Genomic DNA, 25,501 nt, shown 5'->3' with positions numbered 1-25,501 from the left:
CATGCATTGTAAGGGTGTTTCTGCATGCGTTTATCATGTTGTGCGTTAATGTACGCATGTAGTGGGGTGTCAGGATAGGTGAGACTGACAGTGACAGTGGTGGTGAGAGCAGAACATTTTAACCCCCACTGCTGGTGGTGGAGCATCCGAGCACCACCTTATTAGTTTCTTACAACAGTCTCACATAGAGGGGGTGGGGTGGTTTTCATTAAGTGAGATTAATCAAATTAAATGCTTCAACATCATGTCCTAGAGCCAAACCCCCACCCCAACATACACACGCACACCCCAGAGCCACACTTTAAAAATAGACAAATACATTTCAGAAAAGATTTGATCTCTTTGTTGGTGGCGGTGGTGACAACCTGCTTTAGTGCTCCAGCAGCATGACCGGGATGTCACAGCGTGTGGGAACAAGAGGACATGTAAGGCGATGGTCTTGGACGTTGCCCTTTTCTTGATTCGACACCCACCTCCCCTTCACCAGCTCGCGACATGTTCTGAAGCAGTGCTGCTATGCACCCGTCACGGCCGATCACCGGCCGAGAAGGGCTGAATATGGCACCCTGGGATCTGCAGTGACAGCCTCGAGCTATGGTGGACAACGTTTCGCTTTGAGTAAAAAATAATAGGACAACAGCAATTCCAAAGCAAAAGAAGAAAGAAAAAAAAAAGTATATTATGATCTCTTGTCTGCGAGCACTGTTGCACAAGTGAGACTAAACATAAAGAGAAAGGCAAGTTAAATATTCAGTTCATAAATTAGATTTATTTTGATACAGTATGTAGTTATACTCTTTCAAAATGTTTATTATTTCAATGCTGAAATTAAATGTCTTTCTGAAAACAAACATCCGTTTTGAGGAAAAACCCTGAAGCACCAACATTTTCTAGCTTCTAGTATGTACAATTACATAAAGTCATTATTATTGGTTTTGCTTAGTCATTTATACTGTACATAAATATTCGACAGGTTCCTCTTTGCATTGGACTCTGCATGTTTTTCTTCTCACCATGCACAGTTTGCTTAAACCTTAGCATAGGCACTGAGTTTGTCCTTATTTCAAAATGAAAACAACAAACCTCTAGACTGTGATGCATGTTTAACCCTTTCCCTTACATTGTTTTAGCAAAAGTCCAACAGTTCCCCCCAATGTTTCATCCAAAATATTTTCATAGAAAAAGACGAACAGTTCATGAGACAGACATTTCAAGAATAGGCAATACATTCATGAGAACATTAACCCATGCACAGGACATCAAAGGAGATTTTCTAGTACGGCTTGAAGCCTTTTATATGTATTTTTGCTTTTGCTCAACCTTATTGATAATATTAGGGAATAAAGTCAGTGTTGCATTGCTGACTCTTTGTCGGGCTTCTTAATGGGTTTGTGTGTGCACCCACAGAGTTACAGTAGAGCTGAAATACAATGGAAGGCAAACAAGGTGCTTTGTTGGGCTGAAGAGCATCAGGCGTGTGTGTCGGTGCAGCAACACTAAACAATCTGAGATACTGATTGAAAGAATTACTGCTAACGAAACTCTGGCTGAAGTAAACACCTCAAATGTTTGGTTTGGATTTTCTGCTCCCACGTGCAGCATCAAAAACTCGTCTTTGGCAAATGTAACTGACTGATAGTCTTACATTCATACATTCTGATGAAAAATAAAACAATCCATTTAAAGTAGGCTGTAAAATAACTGTTGTGCTACTCTTTAAAAAGGAGCTGTGTGCAGCTATTTCAGGATGTAAAGTAAACTACTGTGAGATGTGATTAACTTGTGTCCAGTTTGTTTATTATCTAACGACTTATCAATTTTACGTTCAGATTTTGCAATGAATGCTCAGATATTTTGTTGCTTGTACTCAGATCGACCTTCAGCTCTTCTCCTTGCACTCACACTGCCTCTGTGACGGGTCAAACGTCTGCTCTCGGATATTTCCTCTACTCTCTGGTTTTGTCTTCTGTTTCTTGGATCTTTTTGTGCAACAAGTCTGTCAAAATTCCCCAACCAACAGAGCACCAGGTGTAATGAACTTATGAATGCATGTGTGGGACTCTCAAAGACATAAAGCTAACACACCCACAACAAGGGCGGCACAATAAAATCAGCCAAGCTGTCCAAGAGCTGAGGAGAAATCCGAGAGCAGACGTTTCATGCGTGAACAGAAGCAGCGTTAGCACAAGGAGGAGAGCTGAAGCTGGAGCTCGGGAAATCTGTCCAAGCAACAAAATATATGAGTGCAAGCGCAGTTTGAGCACAAGAAAAGCAAATACCAGCACAAGCAGGAGCTATGTGAGTGTGAGCGGAGGGTTTTGAGTGAGAGCATTACAAAATCTAAACTCAAAGTCCTGCTCTCAAACTTAAAGACCACACTCTTAAACAGGCTGAAAGAAACCCAGATACTAATCCCATTTCCACCAAACTTGGTGGACGGATGGGACCTTGTCCTGAAAAGAAACAATAAAATGTCTGTGTGGATGCAGATTAAAGGCGATTTAGGTTTTCAGACCACTTCCCTTTGTCTTTATAATTTCTACTATAAGAAATTGATATCATGTGTAGGATTGTTCAGCCTGGGCAGAGGTACGGACTCTCCTAGTTAGCAGTGGAGTTTCTGAAATGTATGATTATAAACTCTGTCTTGACTGATATTACTACTTGTCCTTGTGTCTTTACTGTCAAGGAACATGTCTGCAAAGAACATGTCTTACCGACCTTTATTAAAATATACAATCAGGCCTGTTTGTCACCAAGTCGTAGCCAGTGCCTTGATTTATGACATTTTTTTGTGTAGAGCTCTGACACAGGAGCCAATCTTTATTACACCGGTCCTGAGTTTTAATATTAATAATACCAACTATGCCAATTTAACCTGTTAGTCATATACGGATTAGAAAATACTACACACAGCACCTTAAAACTACATTCTCCTGTCTCTCCCCCACCCACACACGTGTATGTGCATACACACGCACATATACACACACACACACACACACACACACACTATATTGACATCAACTAGTCAGTGCTGAAGACAGTGTAGCATGCAATAACTGCTTATTTCCTGTTAGGTGCTGTAGCCAGCTCCTTCATGCAGTTTCTATCTCAGGCACATGATTGTGGCCCGAAAGATGATAAAGACGGACAAAGACGATAATGCTAGCTCAGGTTCAATAATCTTTTTTTTTCTATTACCCAACCTTCTTATAAAAAGGGTAGAATTTTTCATAATAGAAACAAATGAAAATCAGGACTATGTCAAAGGAGAAAACAATAATTTCAACATCTACTGTTACTCTTTTATATATCTTAGATATTTAAAAGTGCCCATTTCAGATTTAGATTTTGTTTGGATATGGTACAATGGCCATTCTTCTTCTGTAAGAAAAGTGAGTGTACAGTGAAACCTTTCCCTTTTCGTCCCTCCACCCACTCACAGGAACAGTAAGAGGAGCTGTACAGGCTTTACCAAAAATCAAAAAAAACAATACAAAGTAAAATATTTTTATGGAAACTGCTTTTGTTGGTCACATTACAGCATTTCCTCATAAAAGAGCAAGTATGCCTGAGAGTTGAGTACCCTTGACTCTGGTACTGTTTGAACGGTGGTATCACTGACGTACACCCACTGGCCCTGGGAGCTGCCGCTGGCCTCCCTCGCACCTGAAAAAGAAACACAGTGTCAATATCATGGGGCAAATGGCTTCCACCAATTAGAGGACACTAAATTGGCATTGTGAGTGTCTTGAAGTTGGGATGTCATTAAAAAGTATTGGAAAAAAGAAAAAAAATATCAAGTAGTATATTGTTTGGCACTCATCATCAGGTAGTTGGTTTCATTGTGGTTATACAATCCTGTTCACAGAACAGAGACGTGCAAAACACGGCAAAGCAACAGAAACTTTAATCCAAACCTCACTGTTCTGTCGATGTGTGAGTGTGTGTGTGTGGATTAGGTGAGCTGGCAGAAAGCATGGAATAAGCTAAAGAACTCTGTGCTGTCACTAGGCTGTGGTGACAGCGAGTGAGGTTTGGCAGCTTCTTGCTGGGCTTCAACTATAAAATAAAAAAAATTCCATAGATATTTTCACTGTGAGATTTTGTGCCAGAACACAAGAAACGTGTACTTATTATAAAGAGCAATACGAGTTACACTGAAATCTTTGTAGACATTTTTGCATCAACAATTGAGGTAAATGCGACCCGAGTATTTTGGGTCAGATGCTACTGTGGATGTTAATTTGCCACCCTTGCTCATTCACAGACCTGATAGTTCTGCATTTTATTGCATAATGTTGAACTGATGTCAGTCTGTCAGGAATTGTTATGACATGTCTGAACTTTCTGTCATCACCAACCAATGGTTTCAATTATAATGTGTCATGTCTGACAGTAGCAACTGCATCCTGGATTTTTCCCAACTACCTTCCAGCTCTATTTTGTAAATCTGGACACTCTGAAGAGAAAGAGAAAAACAACATGGATCTATAGAACACAAAACCCTGTATTCATTGTGCCCTTTGACGTCTTCAAGCATATAAAAAGTGAGGCCTCTGGCTGCTTTCATCAACTTTACACAAACGTGCGGACGCAGAAAACAAACACAAGTTCTTAAATCAGCTCAGGAGAGCTGAACCCTGACCTGACAGGTTCCTGAGGTGCTGATCTGTTTTCCTCTGGGTAGAGCGCACTTTTACATATGCAGTGTAGTGCCCCCCCCTCATCGAGCCACTATGTTCCACAATCCCATACAGACTGTAGAGGACACGCTCACCAGCCGCCAGGTTCTAATAGAAATGTAAAAAAAGGATGAGGAAAAAGAGCTTAAAAAGGTAAAGGAACAGAGAATGACATCTCCAGACACAGCACCAACAGGACATTTATTATGAATTGCAAAGGCAGAAAACTTTAGCATCTTAAAGGGTGAAATATATGGTAACTGGATGAGATAGTATACAAATAAAAGATCCATCCACTTTCAAACAGAATGTTTTTGACTTTTGAATTTGTTGCTTAATACCTTGCATGATGCTGAACAGAACGGAGCCAGATCCAAGACCAGAGGGAAGTCAACATGACGATTGACCTTTCGTAGGTTCATCCCTGCCTTGAAAAACAAACACAGAACAGTGCACACGTTTTTTTCCATGTTTCTAACCGCCGCCTCGCCAGAAATCTGGCAGAGGCTTCTGATTTAATTCAATTTTAATGGATCCACTTGTTGCGACTTCAATGAGGCTCTCCTGTTCAGGAAGCAGGCACAGCAGAAAATGGATAACGAATCCAACTGTCCGACTCGTCGGTTTCGGGGAAGTACCTGCGCAGTTGTGACGCCAGCTCACTGATGTGCATTGTAATGTTGCGTTTGAAACTGTCTGTCACAACGAGGTATACATATTTTTGGCAATGCGACTTGGCTATTTAGACTATTTAAGATGTCATGTCTATTAATAGCTCAGTTTGAAAATGTAATGGGCTTTTTCACTTTGAAAACGCAAATCAAATTGTCTCCCCGCGTACCCCTTGAACCACTTCGCGTAGCCCTGGGGGTACACGTACCCCAGTTTGGGAACTGATGCTCTATATCATTGTGAAGGATAAGTAAACAAAACAAAAAAAATTATCCATGGATAACTGCACCAAATACTTTTAACTGCATGTGAATATCTGCTTGCTAAATTGGCCAGTGATGAAAAGGCTGTGTGGCTACTAACCTGGTGGAAACGTTTAAGATGCAATGTGATGACTGGAGGCAGAGAGGATATCAGCATTTGCTTCCTGGCACTGGTGTAAATCTTCTCCAACTTCTTATCTATGCAAACAAGAAAAAACACACGTGAATAACAGGTTAAACCTTAAAAACATCAATTCTGTTTTGTCCAAACAATCAAAGTGATGATTCTTTTTTTTAAAGAACAAATAATAATCACAGGATCATAGGAACTAGGTAGATTCCATGTTTCCCACAGCTGCAGTGCTCAATGAAGGTGGCCACATTCCTTTCACTGTGTGAACGCAAATTTCAACCTGTCTGTTGATTTGTTTTTAACCACTGCCACTGTATCAACACAAATTATCAATACTTTCCTTAAATTGGTCAAATCTTTCTTCATAGCTGCTCGTATTTATTCAGTCGTCCATTCAGTCCCTCCTGACTCAGCTCTCCCTTTCTCTGACCACTTCTTTCAGGAGGAGTGTCAATACCAGGCCTAAACAGGACCACTGACTGTTTATTCATCCCCATAGTTCTGCACCGTGGCTCCGGGTGTTTGGTCTTACCAGCTGAGCTACTCTTCCGCAGCTGTTTCTGTCTGTGTTCGGTGCAGCTCTCACACAGCAGCTTGTTGTTGCCCATCAGCAGCTCTACAGAGGTGAACTGGTGGAGGCAGGACTGGATGGAGCACTCCTTGGAGCTCGGGGTGTAACTGTGGGACAGCGACTGGAAGGCCCCCTGGTGGTGCTGGTTATGGTGGAGGTTATCTCGGGACTGTGCCTCTCCCTGCTCCTCTGGAGAACATGGCATGGTGAAAGGTGAGCAATCCCCAGAGCCGAAGCCCATGTTGACTTTAGACACTGCAGTAACTAGCTGCTCCACAGTGCCACCCTGCCTCGTGGAGTACGAGGATAAGGGGGAGGAGGCAGAGACGGGTGTAGGGGATGGAGTGAGGGTGGAGGTGGACGATGGGGTGGACGCATGCCGCTGCCTGGAGGAGAAGGTGTGTGGGGCCCACTCACTCTCTGAGGCCTCACTGTCAGCGTCATTACTACTGTCCTGAGCAGCGGAGTCTCTTTCACTGCTGTCTGATAGGCTGCCGGCAGTGGCCATCTTGCAAACTGTGACACTTTGGGCTGATCCACCAGCGACCCCCTCCTCCTCTGGTCGCTCCGCACCACAGCCTGCTCCCTTCTCCTCCACAGAGCTCGATGCCCTTCTGGTCTGCTGCTTCTGAGGAAAGGAGAACAGGCACATTAGCCTTTTTCAGTGATAGCAGACTCTGCCAAATTTACTTGTTGGCCTCATATTTAAGAAAGATAGTGATTTATTTTTCAAGGAAAGCTGTTTTGGTCACCTACTGACACAGGACTTTTGTACACAATTTTGGACACAGCTCAAATGTGTAGAAATGCCCCAACACTGCCAGTTGAGCCATGCAAAGGATTTGTGTGTAAAGTATTTTCACAAAAGAAGAGGAAGGGATGTTTTAAATACTATGTCTTACAAAAATCCCTTTCAAATCACTACAAATCTACAGTCTAATGTGAGCGCCTCTACAGATGGTCGGAAAACTGACACTGAAAAATTAGGAATCTGCTCTCTGAATATAAAGCTGCTTTCAGACAGGCACTGAAGTCCGTACATTGTCTTGAAACTTTCTGGAGACATGCAAATGTCCAAGAAGTCAGTTGTTCCTGACATTTCCCAAACTTTTTCCGCCCTTTGCAAAATTTGAGTGAGCCCATGTGAGAACGCAGCTGGAAAATGTCTGCAAAATTCCCCACCGGCAAGTGGCTGTGTTAATGACATTTCTAACAGGTGACGGATGCAAAACTTAAATATATATAGAATACAAAGTTCTAATGACGAAAAAAAGGTGTCACAGAAGTCGCTTATTTGCCATAAACAAAAACACATGGTTTCAGAAGCGGAATGTTAATGTAATGTCCAGCCTCCTGAATGTTATACTCAGACTCCTCCCCTTGCCTGTTTATTTCAGTCATGTTCCTGTTGTTGTGAATGCATCTGATCTGGAGAATCTCCTTCTGTGTTCTTCATAAGTGAACGCATAACAACAGAAAATGTGCAGACACAATTTTCCTGACATTGTCTTGAGTTCATGTCTGAAAACAGCTTCTCACAAAGATAGAAAAAGACAGCTTGGTAAAACAAACAAATCTCCTTCTTATTCTATGTTGCTCAGTCTGATGTGTCATATGTCAAATATATGTGCAGTTTAAATACAAGTGACATAAAATTATGTGATAATTTTATGTCACTTTAAAGTTTTGTATTAAGTAAGATGCGAAAATATATGAACCACAGATCTAACAGGCAAACCAACAAGATGGGAAGCCTGGCTGTGAATAGAAGAGATAAAAACATTTTCATGAAAAAAGAGTGCACAGCAACTAATGCACAAGTACATACTGTACACACTCTGACCTGTCCACTAAGCTTCCTGGTGTTTCGGTTGGCAGAGTGAGCTGCAGAAAGAAGCTGGTCAGCGTGAGCCGAGTGGGCGTCCTGCTCTTTGCTGCCCTTACCCAGCCTGCCGGGATTGGATGGTTTTGACATCTGAACACAACAAAAACGCATTATCTGTGAAAACACCACACAAAACCAATTCTACTGTTTATTCTTGAAAGCAGTTTTGACAGCTCACCCTCTCCTCTATGATGGGTAAGGAGATGTCTATGAAAGCCTCCTTCACTGTGGAGATCTGGAAAAAAGAATTGCATTTTAAGTCAGTGTATGCATATACTATCTTTCTTAATAGTCAGAAATTATAGCAAAACGTCTGCTGCATATTTACAACAAGTCTAAGAAGAAATGTGGGAAGCAGCTGTTTCTCTGATTTTTCCTCTCCAGCTCCACACCTGGTACTCTCTACCTTCAAGGATATTCTAGTTTGCATAGTGCTTTGTTAACAACCCACAGCTCAGACATTTCATTATAAACGCCTGCTGCAAACAGTTGGTGTTTGAGCTGGTCCTTGAAGTGCTTTTTTTTTTCTTTCTTCTGTTGATTTCTGTTCAGTTCTCTCTGACAAATTTTTTGTTGTTTTCTTCTGGTCTGCGTCAATGTGAGAAATGGAAATTGTTAGTTATATTAAAATATGTACACATTTAAGACTGTAATGGAGAATGCCAGTGCGTCTATACATACACGCACACACACACAGATATTTATGTACATACTGCACCGAAAAAATGTAACTATCGACCCTGCTGTGTTCCATAGACAACAATACTGACTATTCAGATGCTTTGTTATAATTCCCCCATACACACTTACATGCTCACACTCTTCACACATAATTGTGTTGGTCAGCTCGCCTACAAAGATGCGATCAACAAAGTTCATCTTCACACCTTCCTTTCCGTATGCTGGTGGAAAAGAAAGACAGTTATAGATTAATTATAAATGTGAACAATGTTTGACTACTAATTATATGTAAAAAAATGTACTTGTTCTATGATCATGAAACACTTTCATTTAACAGACTATGTGACCATTCTTTCCAAGAAATGCTGTGAATCCGTGGCATTTACCAAGTCAAGAAAAATTGTGATCACAAGGATTGACAAAATAAATCATTTTAATTCTTAGGTATGTTAAAAGCAAAACACAGGCCAAAAGTCAAAGTTCATCAGGCATTAAGCATGGTTATACACAGATTTTCCTTGATTATTCATTTTTAAAATTTGCATGTACAAGTCAAAAGATCATCTAACAGACTTTATTCTTCTCTTCTCCTCCATCAAAACCTATCCTCTGCCCGATCAATCTCTGAGCTGTATTTCCATTCATTGCCACAAGGTGGAACTGTTGATCTTGGTTATCAGTGGAGTGCAGAATGCATGTGAACCTTTGACTTGGCGTTTGGTCTCCTCGTCTGCTGTCTTCTCTGTGGGATTGTTGAAGGCCTTCAGAATGCCTGCCCTCACCCGCTGGACAAAGAAAATACACAAAAAAACGTGCAGGGTTTAAGTGACATTCATTAATGCAAAAAATAATTATATAAATTGAAGGAAATTTCACTCTGCAGGTTTTACCGCATCTCTCTAGAATTCTCTCTATTACATCCATTACTGACATATCACAGTATGGCCGATATCTGAGACTGACAGGTTTACCTATAATAAGCATCATTTGTGTAAAATAATTATTGTGCTTGTCTAAAGACATTAACATGTAAATCTAATAATTAACTGTGCATGTTTGTGTGTGTGTAGAAGTTCTTGACAGGGCCTACTTATTGAAGGTGACATGGTCAGTGAGTGTGTTGGTGAGGGAGCTGTGAAGAGACACAGCCACAGTAAATCACCAATCAATAGATAATTGGCCATGGTCTGTGTCTGCGGTCGAAACCAGTCGGCCCCATTGTCATGGGACCCACGCACTGGACTGGCTATTTAGGTCAAAAAGCCCTGTTAATCCCATCCCGGCCAGTCTGCACCCCACTCAGTCAGCACAGCCAAAACCAGGCGGAGGCTCTCCCACTAATTAATTACCAGTAACCCCCACGCTGCCCCCTTTCTCCCCCTTCCCCAAAGTAGCACTGTGCACTGCCCCACACAGGATGGGCTGTGGGGCTGGGGGGAGGGTGGAGAGGGTTGCTGGTATAAGGGTGCAGGGGTGGAAACTAAAATTAAGACGGGTGAAGAAGGACAGTCCATGCCCTGAGAGAGTAAGACCTACCGTCTCAGCTAATTGGTGATAATTGACTGGGGCCATATTAGCATATTTAGATCTCTGATACTAATGGCCAATCAACACAAACACTTAGGCATCTAAAAGGTTGTTACCACCCAGTCTCTCTCTCTGGCACTCACATACACTCACACTAATACACACAGGCCAGGGTGAGTATATTCATTTTTCTGCATTTCTTTTACTTCATGATTCTAATCATGATCATAGTCTTTTTTTCAAGCTTGCAAGTTGTGGATGAATTGATGCAGGCTTGAAAACAACATGGTTCTGTCAGGTTTGCCTAACGCTTGAGTGGGAACTTTTTTTAATAAAAATAAAAATAAGAAAATAATCACTGTATCTGAAATGTGACTATCTCTGAATGTGCTTGGTTGTATAAATTAATTTCTGAGTGAATGAATAGGGAAGGCCGTACCCCCTCCCTCTTCACCTTCTTGATTGGATTGGGAGACAGGCTGATGAGTATGTGCGCGTGTGTTTTTGTGTGTGTGCAGGAGGGGGCTGTGGGTGACCCTCAAGCACAATGGGACAGCCCTGGAGCTCATTCAGCAGCTGTGGGTTTCCCAAGATCACACAATGATGCCGGTCGTGCCACTTGCAAGTCCTCTAAGTGGCACAACTGTCAGCGTTCACAAGTTTGAATGGAAGCGGTGAGCCCAGCCTGCAACCCCTCCTGGGCCTGCGGCTGACCACTAAACACACCCGCTAACTTCTCCTCCTTGGTTCACGTAGCCACTGGTGGGGCCACAGGGGCCAGCTCTGCTGTGGGGTCTCCTAATTGCCCTGTGAAGGGTCGGGGTGGGGCGTGGTTGCTCTCAGTGCTTGCCAAAAAACATGGCACCATAAGGTTGAAACTCAAAAACTGGCAAGCCGTGCAAAAAAGAGCCACTGGGCTGTGTGAGTGAACACAGCCACCCACAAACACGCAGTCGCACGTCTTACATTATGATATTAAATGGCTTTTAATGTTTAATGGACAATACGAATTTGACAGATCTTCAAAAACATATAAATTGTCAAAATTGAGGGTTGATGTGACTATAAATGACAGTTATAAGAATCACAGCTGAGATTACTGGCTTTGAAAAAAGATTATACAGAAAAATAGATATACAGTCTGTATATGCTTGATAATTCTGCCTATTCATTATTGGTGCTTGCTCAGTGTATTAGTGTATAATAAACATGATGCTTCTGCATGGCTAAAAAATGAAAGCAAGTTCAGTTCTGAAACCCTGGACTGCCTCATGTTTATAATGACCTGACTTTGCATGTACAGCACACACAGTATCCTCTTTAAAAATGTATCTGCAAGGAAACTTAAAATACCATGAAAAAAAGAGCACCTAAAGGGAAACTCTGTCACAAAGAATGAAAGTTTAGCAGCCACCATGAAGATTTTTAAAAAGGTGTCGAAAGATCCCAGCAAGTTTTAGATGTCATCATATCAGACATGCAGTATGTGTAAATTGTGCACTGGATGTATGCTCACTTTAGTTTCCTCTACTCGTATGGAGTCCAGTAAGTAATGCAGAAGCTCCTGGCTGTCTTGTTGCTGGTAGCCCTTGAACCGCGGAGATCTAAAACAACAAAAAAAAAACAGATTAAAGTCAAGAACTACAGAGATGCAGCAATTCTTGAAATGAGAAGGAGAGGAATCAGACCATGTTAACTCTCTGTTCAGGGAGGAGACATAAATGTGCAATAATATACTCATGCTATCATTCTCCATGCACAGCACTTAAGTATATTGTTGGGATTTTACAAAAAGAGCAAAATTTAACAAACATACTTAAGAACTAAATGATTATGGATAGCCTTTGTTCCAGGCTGACAATATAAGGGTTTAATACAAAGACAAACCACAGACTGGAATAATCAATAGTTAAATCACAGAATCACAATGCTCCTTATCAGCATTTATTTCTATGATCACTTGCTGAGCAATTTGTCAGGGCTGGATCTCCATCCTGGACATGAATGCTAGGGTGGTTAGAGGGGAGGCTCTCCTTGGGTCCGTCCCTTGGCCGTCCACGCTGAGGCAGATGTGAGGACAGATGCCAGGGCCAGATGGGCAGCCAAGGCTAGAGCCACCGCAACCTGTTGGGCCAAGCCAGCCACATAACCACAGGACAGGTTGGTCCGACAGGCACAGTACACAGCAAAGGACCACGTTGGTGGTTACAGGAGCCATCAGTCAAATGTTGATGATGTTGGGAGGGGAGGGGGGTTAACTACATCTAAAAGCGGAGGTCCTTTACTCGTACTTCATGACCAGTGGTCTTCAGGGTCCAGAATGAATGGATCATCAATCATTTTGGCAAGGACAGACTATCCTCTTTGGTTTGACAGGACAGTTGTATAAGGGAATTCTGATGACAAATTCTTTGACATAGCAGAAGACTGGTAGCAATCAATCGATTTTTTTTTTGTCCATGTCTTTTCTGAACGATTAATATTGGTGGATAAACAAAAAGTAACTGACTTTTGCTGTGAATTTATTTCTCCACGTCCCTGTTTGTTTGTTAATTAGCAGGATGGCGCAATAACTACTGGACAGATTACAACAAACTTGGAGGGATGACCTATGGGTCAGGTAAGAACCCATTACATCTTGGTGTGGAGCCGCATCAGGGGTGGATCCAGGAATTTCTTTATCCATTTTTTTAACATCAACAGATGTTAAAATTTTAAATTACATTGACTGATTTAGTTAAAAAAACTCTTTTAACAGAACTTTTATTTTAAGCATTCTAACACAATGTAAATGCATAGCTTAAATTAGGGACAAAAATTGCATCAATAGAAATATTTTAAATCAATATCGATAATTATCAGGATAAATATCAAGTTATTATTTATTTTCAAGTTTCAAATAAGATTTTTGCTCCTCCTGCCTGACGGTTGTGCAGTTAAACTCTTATTTACGAGAGGAGAATGATAAATACTCATGTACATCAAAACAATTTAGAGATTTGAGGTGGATCAATTATGCATTATCCCTCTGCACTGTGCTTACAAAATACCTAAGCAATATATCGATATATGAGGAACCTTTGTTATATTTCTATTTGCGAAAGTTATATATTGATTATCATTGGAAATGTTTTATTGTCCAACCTTTGAATAAATATATTAGTTGTCTTTTTATATGACAGTTTGGATGTTGTGTTTTGTAGCCAAATAATTTCATTCTTAAGCCTATTTATAAAATATAATTCATATAAAATGAATCCAGTCTTTGAGACAAGCTGACTTGTGGCCTAAGAATGGACATACGAGGCTCGGGGAGAGATGGCCAACCACCTGCCCTCAACACAGGTTATAACCAGGAGGTCTGGAGGAGCCCAATGCCCCCCCCCCCCCCCCTCCCCCCTTACATGCTGACACGATCTCTGTCTCTTATGCCCTGTTCGTGCAGACACATGGAGAGGGTTGGATGGAGGGGTGGGGAGCACATATGCCATTTATTCGCCGGCTCTTAAAAATGAACAGCATGTGAAGGAATGTCTCCCTCTTGTTCCGCTGACTAGTCTATATCCCAAGAAAGACACACTCACACACACACAGACTTATAAAGGAACCAGAGATGAAATGAAAAAAGGAAAAACAGAATGAATGAAAAATCTTGGTTGGGATCAGTGGGAATGAGGAGGTCTGGAAGCTCATTCCCGTGGAGAGAAGCAGAAGGGCCCTGTAGCGCTGCTCGCAATCTGGCCAATGCAAACAGCTGCGGTGTTAACACAATTAATAGCCGGATGAGTTAGTACCAGACACAAGACCACACAAGCCCCTCCTCAAAAACACACACGGATGAACAAAACATTGTACCCGCACAACAGTTCACAAAACAAATTCATCCAACATTTACTCACTTACAGCCAAGAACTATAAAAATGTGACTCAAACAATATGTTCATAAAAATATTTTTGGGTTAATTAGTGGCATGTGCTGGGCATATCTGACTTGGTCCGCATACCAATATGTAAATAGAAAATCATGCACGCAAAGTAGTTTTTTTCTTTTAACAAAATAAAAACACTGTTAACCGCTGTTATATATATATTTTAAAATAACATTTACCAACAATTAAAAACCTTATAATTGTGAAAACTGTGAGTGAGTTGAAAAAAACTCAAAAACATCAAACATCAGATATATCTAAATGTTTGAATTTGAGTCATTAGAAAATGACAATGGTAACCAATGACGACATCAGTAACCAGTGTCCTCATTTGTGTCTCACCCAGGGGGGCATGCCAGGAAATAAATAAAAGAGGATGAATAGTAAAAGGTGTATCAATAGGGATGTCATGACACCAGAAATGACAGCACACATGCACACATAAGTTTCGGCGACCTGTTGCTGCATCCAGACTTCCATCCATCCATTATTTATACTGCTTATCCTTTTGAGGGCTGCAGCGGGTCTGGATCCAATTCCAATCTCCAGCATTTACAACATCCGACAGAAGTTAAATGAAGTTCTATCATATTTTCAGAATTTTGGCATTGACTTAGTACTTTTTAAAAATGTATTTGTTGTAACAGGTTTTATTTTTCCTCATCAGCAGACTGGCCCTGCCTCTGTGTGCGCATGTTATCTGTATTTATGTGGGTGCGTGCGTGTATGTTGCAAGCCAGAAAACTAGATGGAATCCATTGTTGCAATTTTTATCATGGATGTATGGCTTTTTTCATAAAGGCCTATGATCAAAATTGAAAAGATGTGGGTATGTTATACAGAACACCTGGGTGGAGAGGAGAGCCAGCATACTTTTCATTTTTTATAATATACAAGTCCAGTGGCCGTCCTAATAATTAATCAGTCCTAGAGAGAGTATGTACTGTGGATAAATGATTCTGAGTGGCCTTGTTGTCCAATGTATACATGTGACATGCATTGAGAGCACAAATAGTTAATTGACCTAATATACTAGACAACCTGTACGCGACTATGAACCTTGACTTCCTGTTCCTATAGGTGGAAAATTATTTTACCCTGTAATTAAATGATATTTTCCAGAGATGAGCTTAGACTGCAGACAGGGACCCTCCCTGGCACCAGATAGAGAGTGTGGTGCTGACCATCCAACCCACATAGCTTGGCACGTATGTGAGCACAGACCAGACCACATCCGCAGGCCAGAGGAGCAGAGGAGGCAGGCTTCGGGGTACTCAGCTGGTTGAGGTCAAACACATGTGTACACACACATGGGTGAAACACACATACACTTGCACAAAGCTGGGCTCAATCAGGCTCCAGTGTTGCACATAAACACTCAGACTGACCCTGATCTGAGCCAAAAAAGCTTTCATTAACCTGCCTGTCAGCACAAACACACTGGATTACACAAAGAGAAATGGAAAAGCGCTGTCGCTTTCCTTGGGTCAAGGGCGGAGTCAACCCTCTTGGAGCGACAAGAGCTAGCGGTGGCAAGTTAAAGGTCACTACAATGGAGAGAAATGTCCCAGTCCACGGGAGTAGTTCTTGACCCTGTCATTTCAACGCTAAGCTTTAGACATGACTGAATGTGGACTAGCTGCTGTGTGGAGGAGTCTAAAAGAGAAGCATGGAAAAGCTCAGCCTCGTTCAGAATGCAGCTGTAATCACTCACACTGTGTGGATGTTAGTATATGAGTGAATGAGACCTTGAGAGCGTTCTTTCGTAAACTGAACTTTCAAAATAAACAGACTAGCTTTCACAGTCCTGTTAAAACTGAAGAGCCAATCATTGTTGCAGAGAGGTTATAAAAACAAACTGAATGGTCAAAGCTGTCATATTTATATTTAATCTAAAGATCAATATTAACGCATGCATTGATTTAGTAACATGCAAGAAAATATTCCAGCCTAAAAGTTGTAAGAGATGCAGAATTGATTAAAACAGTATCACTAGTAAGAAAAATTCAAGCCAAGATTTTGTGAGGTTTTTCAGGCAGATTGGGTATACCAGAATCAAACCACCGACCTTCTGCTTCAAATTTAATGTTTTTAGAATTAAAAGAGAATTAACAATCATGTAAAAATAAGATTCTTTTTAATAACAGTCTATTCGAGAACCCAGCAACACAACATTGTCCATCCAGATTCTGAGGTACTTTCACAGTGAAAGTACCTCAGAATTGTATCACCGGATATTTACTTGGATGTTTGCCGCTCCAGTGATTAACTGAAGATAAAAGTTGACTTCCTCCTTTTAGATCATCATTATTAAGCCGGCTCTATATCTGTGTTTAGGAAAATGCTGACAAGTATTAAAAAGGCGTGTATCACATGTTTGAGTTAACTTTGAAAACTGTTTTTTTTTCAGCATATTAAGTCTTGATTTTTACATTAACCTTAAGGAGGATCTACACAACTACAACAAACTGGCCCTAAAAATTGGTCACTTGTGGTAGCATATGGGTAATAGTAGCATCTATACACTATTCAAATGCATGTAAGTGGAATAGATTAACCCTACTTGAAATACCACGCGTGAGTGCTTCAAGGTGTGTGCGATGCTTACTGTCTGAATGCACAATTGCCTGCATGTATCGTACGCTGAGGTGGTACCAGGTGAGGTGGCAGCACACACACACACACACAAACACACACACAGATAAAAGCTCGGTACCAGAATAACTTTCAAAGCCATACCAGAGATGTACCCAGTCATCCAACATTAAATGCCCTGCTCACCCACCTGCACTTCAACAGTGCACAACACCCCCACCAACCCACTATCTCACATACACACACACAGGGTGGACCCAACCAGCAGTGCACCATGCTCAAAGAAGAACCCAGCCGACCAAACATTCACACTGTTCATAAAAGAGAGGAAACCAACTGCCCAGTACACAAAAGTGCAGCCGTGATTCTGCCTGTCACACAGCCTGTTAGACCTTGTGCTGGATCAAACATGACACAGGTGGTATAGCAGTGTGGCAAGTAGCAGAAAGAACTACAAATACATTTACCATGGTCCACTGCTGTATGTTGAGATTAAAGTGTGTGAAAGGCATTCAGCTTGCGACCGGGTGCTTCCTGGGTTTGGCTGGTTGAAATGGTCACTGCCAGTGAGGGGGTGTTAAGCTGTGGATCTGCTATTTTTTGTGTTGCTGTTGTTATTATGGGAACTGCAATGGCACAGTTTGACGACTTCACTCACCCTGAGCTCAAATATCTGCATACAGATACAGGGCTTTCTACAAGGATATGACGAAACAGGCCAGTGGGGAAAAAGCAACAAGCCACTGGGGTCCGGGGGCATGACCCTCCAGAGGAAAAAAGTAATGCCACTGCTTCTTCATATACACTGATGTTAATTATGTGTAAACATGCAGTGAATTATTTCAAAAGGAAAATAAGGAGAAGGAAGATTTAGAATGAACATTCACCTTGCTTCACACAATGCAGGAGGAAGAGATTCAGTGACAAGACAAACTAAAAACAAGCCATGAATAAAATGTATGCTGTGAAAAAAAAAACATTACCATTATAAATATGTTACTGCAGGAGGGTTTTTAGACCTACACATTATATCATATTTACTTTACAAAACATGATTGGAGAATCTGACATAACTAAATATTGTTTGTAGGGGAGTGACGTGAGAAATTAATCAGTCCTCTCTCCCCTCTGCTGCTGTGACCGGTACCACTGTCACAGGGGAGCTTGTCTAGAACTGAACCAGATTCATGAGAAACGTCATCACTCAGACAGACATTTTTTGTTTTAGCTTCTCTATAACAATTTGGTATTAGCTTTGCTACTACACTGTTGTTAGGTAAGACATGTCTCCAGCACACTGCCACCAACTGTTTCTACCACATTTCCACATGTTTATTGAACAGGTGGTTTGACTAAGTTCTTAATCTGTCTTAGAAGCATAGTCAAATGGGAGAAAGTCAAATTATGTTTTCGTATTAAAATATGACTAGTTATACATATCAAAAAGAAAATTTGAATTTAAGAGCACAGTAAAATGTTATGTAACCAGCAGAACTTCGTTATTAGTAGTCAAGTATTTGGCCAACAGCCACAGATTATGGAAAATACTGCTGAGTAAAGGTAATAGTATCATCCCTGGTAATTTTCATGTTAATAATAATACAAACTGAGATGAAAATGTCCGTTCTAACTTCCTCAATGTTAATTAAATGATCTATGAATCAGTAGGGGTTGAAGCAGTTGTTTTTGTTTCCTAACTTAAACTAGAATTACTGCATTACCTGTATGCCTCCACCAAACAGTGCAGTTTCTACATATTTTGCAAATGTTGACCTACACTTCAGATGTAATAAAACAGACAAATATCACATGCCTCTATACTGCTCCTGTGGTGTCATCCATTGACTACAATTGTATTGGACTCTGCTTCAACAAAGTTTACCCCTGAGACTCCAGAAGTGTTTTGTGGACTTAAACACTTCACCCACCCCTCCATCGGCATAATGGTGAGTAGATGAATGAGTGAATTTTCATTTTTCGGTGAACTATACTTTTAGGTAGTCTTGAGATATCACATTCAAAAGGCCAAAACATGTTTTTTGAGTCCACCGTGACAAATACCTTTGACCACCGAAACGAAACAGTTAATCTGTGAGTCCAAGTAAACATGTGGCCCAAATTTGAATGAATATCATTGAGTTGTTTGTGGGATATTATATTCCAATGTTTTGCCTTTGCCTCTTGTGTTTAAGAGGTCAGAGACCTCAGATCTTTGACCAATAAATTCTTAGCAGGTCATCCATGAGTCAAAGTGAATTGTGCCAGATGCAATGAAATTCCCTAGAGGCAGTCCTCATGCATCACATTCACAGCAATGTGAGGTCACTGTGACCTTGATCTTTCACAACCAAATTCAAATGAGTTCATCCTGTAAAGAAAATATTTGTCCCTAATTTGAAGTCACTTTCTCTAGAAAGTTTTGAGATATTGCATTCATGAGAATAGACAGGAACAACCCCAAAACCTAATGCCTTCAGCCACGGGCTGTCGCCAGAGGTATAGAAACAAAGAGATGAGTTTTATATTAATCAAAAAAACCTGTTGACTTCCTACTGTTCAACCCTATTCAATTAATGCCACAAGTATCATCCACACTTAAGCCATGCATTAGGATACCCAACATTTTCATTGCATGATCATTTACAAATGAGATGATCTCTGGTGAAAGGAAGTACAAGGAGTAGTGCCTTACTTCTGACAGAGCTGGTTGAAAAGGATCTTGGGATTGACGTGGCCTTTCCCGGGTTCTTTCATGGTTTGGAGGAAGAGAAACATGGCTGCCGTCAGGGGCTCTGGATTGGGCAGCGTTACTGTCAAGAGACTCTGAAAGACATGGAGACAAAATTTTAAAAAATGTACTTCTAATTTGGATATTATGGCAGGAATGACAAACAATTAAGCATGGCTTCTATGAGAAAATGGAGACTTCTCAACTTAGAGAAAGTTTCTACAGTAGAAATCTTCAACTTGGAAAATATGCAACGAGCAGATAAATCTTTAAAATAAAGAAATTGCAAAAAAACTTGAAGATTACAATTGAACTCTTTAAAAGAAGAATTTTGGACTTTGTACTGAGTTTGGAATTTTCAACAAAAAAAGGTTCTGGTAGGAAAAGGGTGTTGGCTACTTCTCACAAAATGTATGTTAGATCTCTTAAAGCTGATATATTTTTACTTTTTACTATTTGTTGTACTTTTTACTCTTTTGAATGTTTTAGTTTTTATTCTTTTTAATAATATAGTTTTGACTCTTTTCATTAAATTGTACTTTTGAGATTTTAATCATTGCTGTTTGCTTGCCCATGCTAATTTAATGCAACACATACGAAATTCAGATTCAATTAAGTCGTGGATGTTTGCTTTCAGTGTGATAGTAAAAGGGGAACTTGGATGTTTTATAACAACTAACTGATTCTTAAGGGTTACTCTAGCCAAATATTTTAACAGATACTTGGGGCTTCCAAAGCCACAAAATAATTCCCAAGCACCTACCAACTGCACTGATCATGAGAGGAGAGCTGCCATGAACGGGCGTGGCTGGAACTACTATTGTATGCATACGGGTATTAATCATAATACATATTATTTGTATAGTGCTTTTAAAAAGGTACTCAAAGGCACTTAACATGGTAAAAACCGTGACAGTACAAACAAAAACAACAAGGTAACATTACGGAAGTTAAATAAATCACAGATTTAAAAAGGAGAGTTTTGAGTACATTTCTGAAGGAGGTGAGTCAGGGAGAATGTCTGAGGTGTTGGGGGAGAGAGATCCAGAGGGAGAGGCCAGCGATGCAGAAGGTCCTGTCCCCCCAGGTTCGGTGCTTGGACAGGGTAAGAGGGGTGAGGAGGTTGGCGTTGGTGGATCTGAGGTTGCGCGTGGGATGGTGCCTGTGCAGGAGGTCAGAGACGTAAGCGGGGACGAGAATGTGGAGGGTTTTGTTTGTGATGAAGAGAATTTTAAACTGTATTCTTTGTTGAATTGGGAGCCAGGGACGGTTTCGAAGGAGGGGGGTGATGTGGTATCTGGCACAGACGGGGAGCTGAGTTTTGTAATTTGTTGACGATTTTGGTGGATGAGCCGTAAAGGATGCTATTGCATCATATAGTTGAATCATGAGGTGATCAGGATGTGAATTAAGCGGCTGAGGAGGAGAGGGAGGGGCGTATTCGGGGAAATGTATTTTTCGTGGGAGAAGGGTGTTTGTGTAATGTGGTTGACGTGGTGTTCAAAGGAGAGGGTTTGGACGAAGATGAAACCGAGGTTACGGGTGTGTGTGGATGCAGGAACAGTGGAGCCACCGATGGAGAGGGAGAAATTGTGGCAGGAGTTGGTGATTGATTTGGGTCCGATGAGTATTTTCAGATTTGTCACTGTTGAGGGTGAGAAAGTCCAGGTCTTTATATCTGTGAGGCAGTTTGTGAGGGTGGAGCAAGTGGCGGGAGTGATGGATTTGTTGGAGATGTAGAGTTGGGTGTCGTCACCATAGCTATTCAGTATAATACTTTTCCAGTGGAAGTAGGGTAGATGTTTGGATGAAGGCAGTTAGTTGGGTAGATTCCTAGAGCCTGCAATTAGGACCCTTATAACAGAGAGCTGATCAGGAACCTCTGTACTGGAGGACACTGGGAACTAACACTGGGCACTGCAGGAGCGGCACCCTCCAATAAATAATAATTTGTCCTCTCTGTGGTCTGGCTAAATAAGACTAAACTTTGAGAGGAAAACAATACATTCTAGAAAAATGTACCAGATTGGTGTCCACAGGGGGGAAGATCCTCAGCTTGTACCCTTTCTCCTTCACTTCCTGGATGAGCTCAATGAGCATGTGCGTCTGGGATAAATTCTGTGGGGATAGACTATTATTTTCACCATGTCACATCAAACTTAATTATGAATTGACAATGAATTGAATGGCATTGGGAAAAGGTATTCAGGTATGATAAGACACTGAAGTTGAAAAATCATTAAGAAACAGTGTAGCATAAGACTGGTCATATCTTACTAGTTATCAAATAAAAAGTGCCATCAACAATATCTTAGACAGGTAAAATACAAACACTGGTACAACAAAAAAACTTTAATAATCCTTCAGAGATAAGAAACCGTTACCACACGTAGTTTGTGGCAATTCAATGGTCAATTATAATATCCTTATCATTTTGGTTGGAATTAAAAAATCATGTGGTGAGTTCATTATTCTGAAAGAGGCTTTCAAATCTGTCTAGGATCTGTGAGTTTGAAATGTAGAGATCCTTGGTGAGGAGGTAGCCTGAAGCAGCCATTGTCCCTTCATGTTAGAGGAGCATCTTTTCCTCCGCTTTCAAGAGATATTTGTTTTGTCACATCCTGGCAATGAAGACAGTTGCTATGGAAAACACACAATGGAGCTGGCATTGTGAATGCAGACACAACTCATCCTTTGACAATTATGTGTTTTCACCAGAAAGATTGCAATTTTCAAGGAAACAATACAAACAGACAGGGTGAGAGAGGGAAAAGCATGTAAAGAGCGCTCACTCGAATTTCAATCAACGAGGAAGGCCCTGAGGGTGATTAACAAAATGGAGGGGAAAACAGCTTCATTGTTGAAGAGGCACGTCAGTTTGCAGTCACCATGACACGACCAGAGAAAGACTGGGGAGGCTCTATAGCTGTGTTGTGTGTGAACATGCTCTGCACCAACTGAGTGCCACTCATGCATGGGCAGGTGAATGTGTCCAAGCCAGCACTGCTTTTATTGCTGCATTGAATATACTCCAAAATGATCTCAAGGTCTAACCTGTTTACAATCAGTCATTGTGAGAATGTGATCTGGTGCGTATTGGCCAGACTCCTCAGAAGTACTGTGTGGGATTTGTTTGTGCTTTGTAAAGGCAAACATATGCATATTGTCATGTTAGAATGGGAATCCCTGTGACTCATTAGACTATCACAAAGTCCATTGAGATAAAGCCATGACTGAGAAGCAGGTTATCTTCAGTAAGACATCCACTTAAAAATAATGAGATCATGCAGAAGATTTATAATGACAGATACAAGCAATAATACCTACTTATGTTGTTTCATAAGGTACTGGTTCTAACCTTATGGTGTTGTACTATGCAGCATCTATCTGCCAATCCGCAGTATGTAGTTAATGGAAAAATCTCTTTGTATGTGCCTCGCATATCGAGGAACTGTTCATCTCATCAGCTTTACACTCGCCATGAGTATAGTGCAGGTGTCAAGGCCTGAGGAAGTGGTGCTGATTTCCTTCATGTCAGCTTTTAGAAAAGTTGTGAACTCGGATCTGAAGACTCTCGTTTACTTATTCAAACTTATATCAAAACCACAGAAATGAATACTCTGCACCATAGACGGTATATAAAAAGCTATGCACAAAAAGTGCAGCAAGCAAACACTAAAAAGTGACAGTATGTTGTAGAACTGATTGAGGAGAACTCACTCATGATGAGGAATAATTAACAGTCACTGCACTAGTATTTCATCATACATGACAAAAATATGTATGTTGTTTTTTCCCTGTTACTGTTCCTTTTTTCTAAATTATAGCAGACAAACACAACCAGGGAATTAAAATGTTAGTTAGTAATACCAACCTGCATGACAGCATTGAAGAAGCAGGTGTTGCCAAGGTTATTGATGCCTTTGACAGGAACCAAGGTGTTGTTGATGGTTGGATTCTTGCCTCTGGCTGGCTCAGAATAATCTGATGCTTCCTCTCGCAGCTTGATGATCTTGGGTGATGCTGCTAGAACACAGTAGCAGGATCTCATAAACCATGTATATTGGTAAAATGCAGCAAAAGACAACAGTGTAGCCTGCAAGTTAGAGAAACATTGTGAGGTTACGGTGTTAGGGAAATCTCTGCAACTGACAAATGATTCAATTTCTAAACCCTGTTTTCAATTGTATAGTTATTTTTGTGCCACGACTTGGCAGCCGAGCCTGAAGCTGCAGCTGAGATGGTGGCTGGGTTGTCAATTTGGTTGAGAATGAGGGTGAAAGTCGACCTTGCAGCTGAAAAAATTTCAGCTTCCCTTGAAAATGGGATTACAGCTCGACACAGGAAAAAAAAAAAGGGCTTGGCCTTGAAGCGAGACAGGGGCTGGGAGCAGGCTGCTGGGATGGCAGCTGGAAGGAAAGCTGGGTCATTTGGGGAAGCAGATGACAGCTGTAGAAGTTTCCGCTGGTTAGTGAGGGAGGATGGGGGAAGGGGTTGGAGAGAAGATTCTCCAGAGCCAGCTGTTTGTCCCGATCACCAATGAAAACTAACCTTAAACAGCAAATAAGACACAGATGGTCCAAAGCTAACGGTGTCATACAGTGTGCTGGGGCAGACTGGAGTAGGTACTGTAGCTGTGTGATGATGGCGTGCCAGCAGCTAACAACAAAGCTAACACCACAATGACGCAATAGCAATAATTCTTAAGTACCATGTGATAGCAACTACTGATTCCAAGGAATGGACATTAGATTAAAGAGGTTAAAGCTTTCATGCAGTCTGTTTAGTTAAAAAGAATGGAGTGTATTCTGTCTACAGCCTGAACTATCCTATCTAAAGCCAGGTTTGGATAAGGCAGACACTGAACCTTTGTGGCAACAACAGATAAAAGATACTAAAATGTTCCTAATCCTTGCATTATGCCATAAGAAGAGATCAGATCTAATGAAGCTTTGAGCAGAGTTATAACATGCAAACAAATATAATAGATTAGATAGAGCGCCAGAGTAATTTAATACAGAGTAGGTATGACTCTACGCATACTGAAAAACACGGCACTTGAAGTACAAATGAATTTGGAAAACAACAGCAGATTCCAAACAAAGTAGAATAAAAATGTAATTACCTGCAAAAAGGAGGTTATGTTTCGTATGTGTTTGTTTGTTTGATATTTAGCAGGATTAAGCAAAAACTACAGGACAGATTACTAAGAAACTTGGTGAAAGAATGTATCAGAAAAAAATAAATTTTAAGATAAGCTCCACTACTACTAATGTTGTATGTTGTAACATGTTTAATAAAGCAAATATCATTTTCTGTTAAACTGAGAACAGTTTTTTTCTCTTTGACTGCGAAAACTGGATGATATCTTAATTCAGAGGAAGAAAAGCATTTGGCCAATGTGCTGGCAAAATAGAGTAATTTAGTTTTTTACTCTGGGACATGACAAACCGAACATACCTTATCTTTTTATCTCAGTAGTTTTATCAACATTTCACTTTATTGTGAACTGTGGCTGTTCTGGTTTTCAAGATAAAAAAGAAAGTAAGGTTGAAAATATGGATGATGCACATACACAGAGTTGCCTGTTTATACATGAAACACATGAATTAGTTATCTGGTTGTGTGCTTTTCTATGCTATTTCTATTTATCAAAAAATTAGTCTGTTAGTTAGCAGGATTACGCAAAAGCTACAGGATGGATTACCACAAAACTTGGTGGAAGGGTGTGGTATAGGACAGGGAGGAAGTCTAATTCGGATCAGGGGGTGGATCCAGCAAAAATTCAATTTTTCTTTAACATTACAAGATGTTTGAGGAGGCATTTTT

At 40.8% G+C, this 25,501-nt stretch overlaps 1 protein-coding gene across 4 annotated transcripts in view; it reads right to left on the bottom strand.

Moving 5' to 3' along the window:
- Nucleotides 1–749: 749 nt before the first annotated feature.
- usp45 (ubiquitin specific peptidase 45) overlaps nucleotides 750–25,501 on the bottom strand; it is a 36,276-nt gene continuing 11,524 nt past the window's right edge. The window contains exons 6-18 of one of the 4 annotated variants that reach the window (XM_061081112.1): nucleotides 23,547–23,698; nucleotides 21,695–21,790; nucleotides 19,637–19,767; nucleotides 11,937–12,024; nucleotides 9,597–9,678; nucleotides 9,023–9,114; nucleotides 8,391–8,447; nucleotides 8,156–8,302; nucleotides 6,289–6,955; nucleotides 5,724–5,821; nucleotides 5,030–5,116; nucleotides 4,652–4,796; nucleotides 750–3,672 (exon numbers count right to left, since the gene is read on the bottom strand). In XM_061081112.1, coding sequence (XP_060937095.1) covers nucleotides 3,542–3,672; nucleotides 4,652–4,796; nucleotides 5,030–5,116; nucleotides 5,724–5,821; nucleotides 6,289–6,955; nucleotides 8,156–8,302; nucleotides 8,391–8,447; nucleotides 9,023–9,114; nucleotides 9,597–9,678; nucleotides 11,937–12,024; nucleotides 19,637–19,767; nucleotides 21,695–21,790; nucleotides 23,547–23,698 — 1,973 coding nt within the window. In that variant the 3' untranslated portion in view covers nucleotides 750–3,541. The remainder of the gene's footprint in view (nucleotides 3,673–4,651; nucleotides 4,797–5,029; nucleotides 5,117–5,723; nucleotides 5,822–6,288; nucleotides 6,956–8,155; nucleotides 8,303–8,390; nucleotides 8,448–9,022; nucleotides 9,115–9,596; nucleotides 9,679–11,936; nucleotides 12,025–19,636; nucleotides 19,768–21,694; nucleotides 21,791–23,546; nucleotides 23,699–25,501) is intronic. The other 3 variants (XM_061081115.1, XM_061081114.1, XM_061081116.1) reach the window with 3 other exon arrangements.

The sequence above is a fragment of the Limanda limanda genome, chromosome 11 (assembly GCF_963576545.1).
Source record: "Limanda limanda chromosome 11, fLimLim1.1, whole genome shotgun sequence".
Lineage (NCBI taxonomy): Eukaryota > Metazoa > Chordata > Actinopteri > Pleuronectiformes > Pleuronectidae > Limanda > Limanda limanda.
Note: the sequence above shows the minus strand (reverse complement) of the source record. Positions and strands in the feature narration are given on the sequence as shown.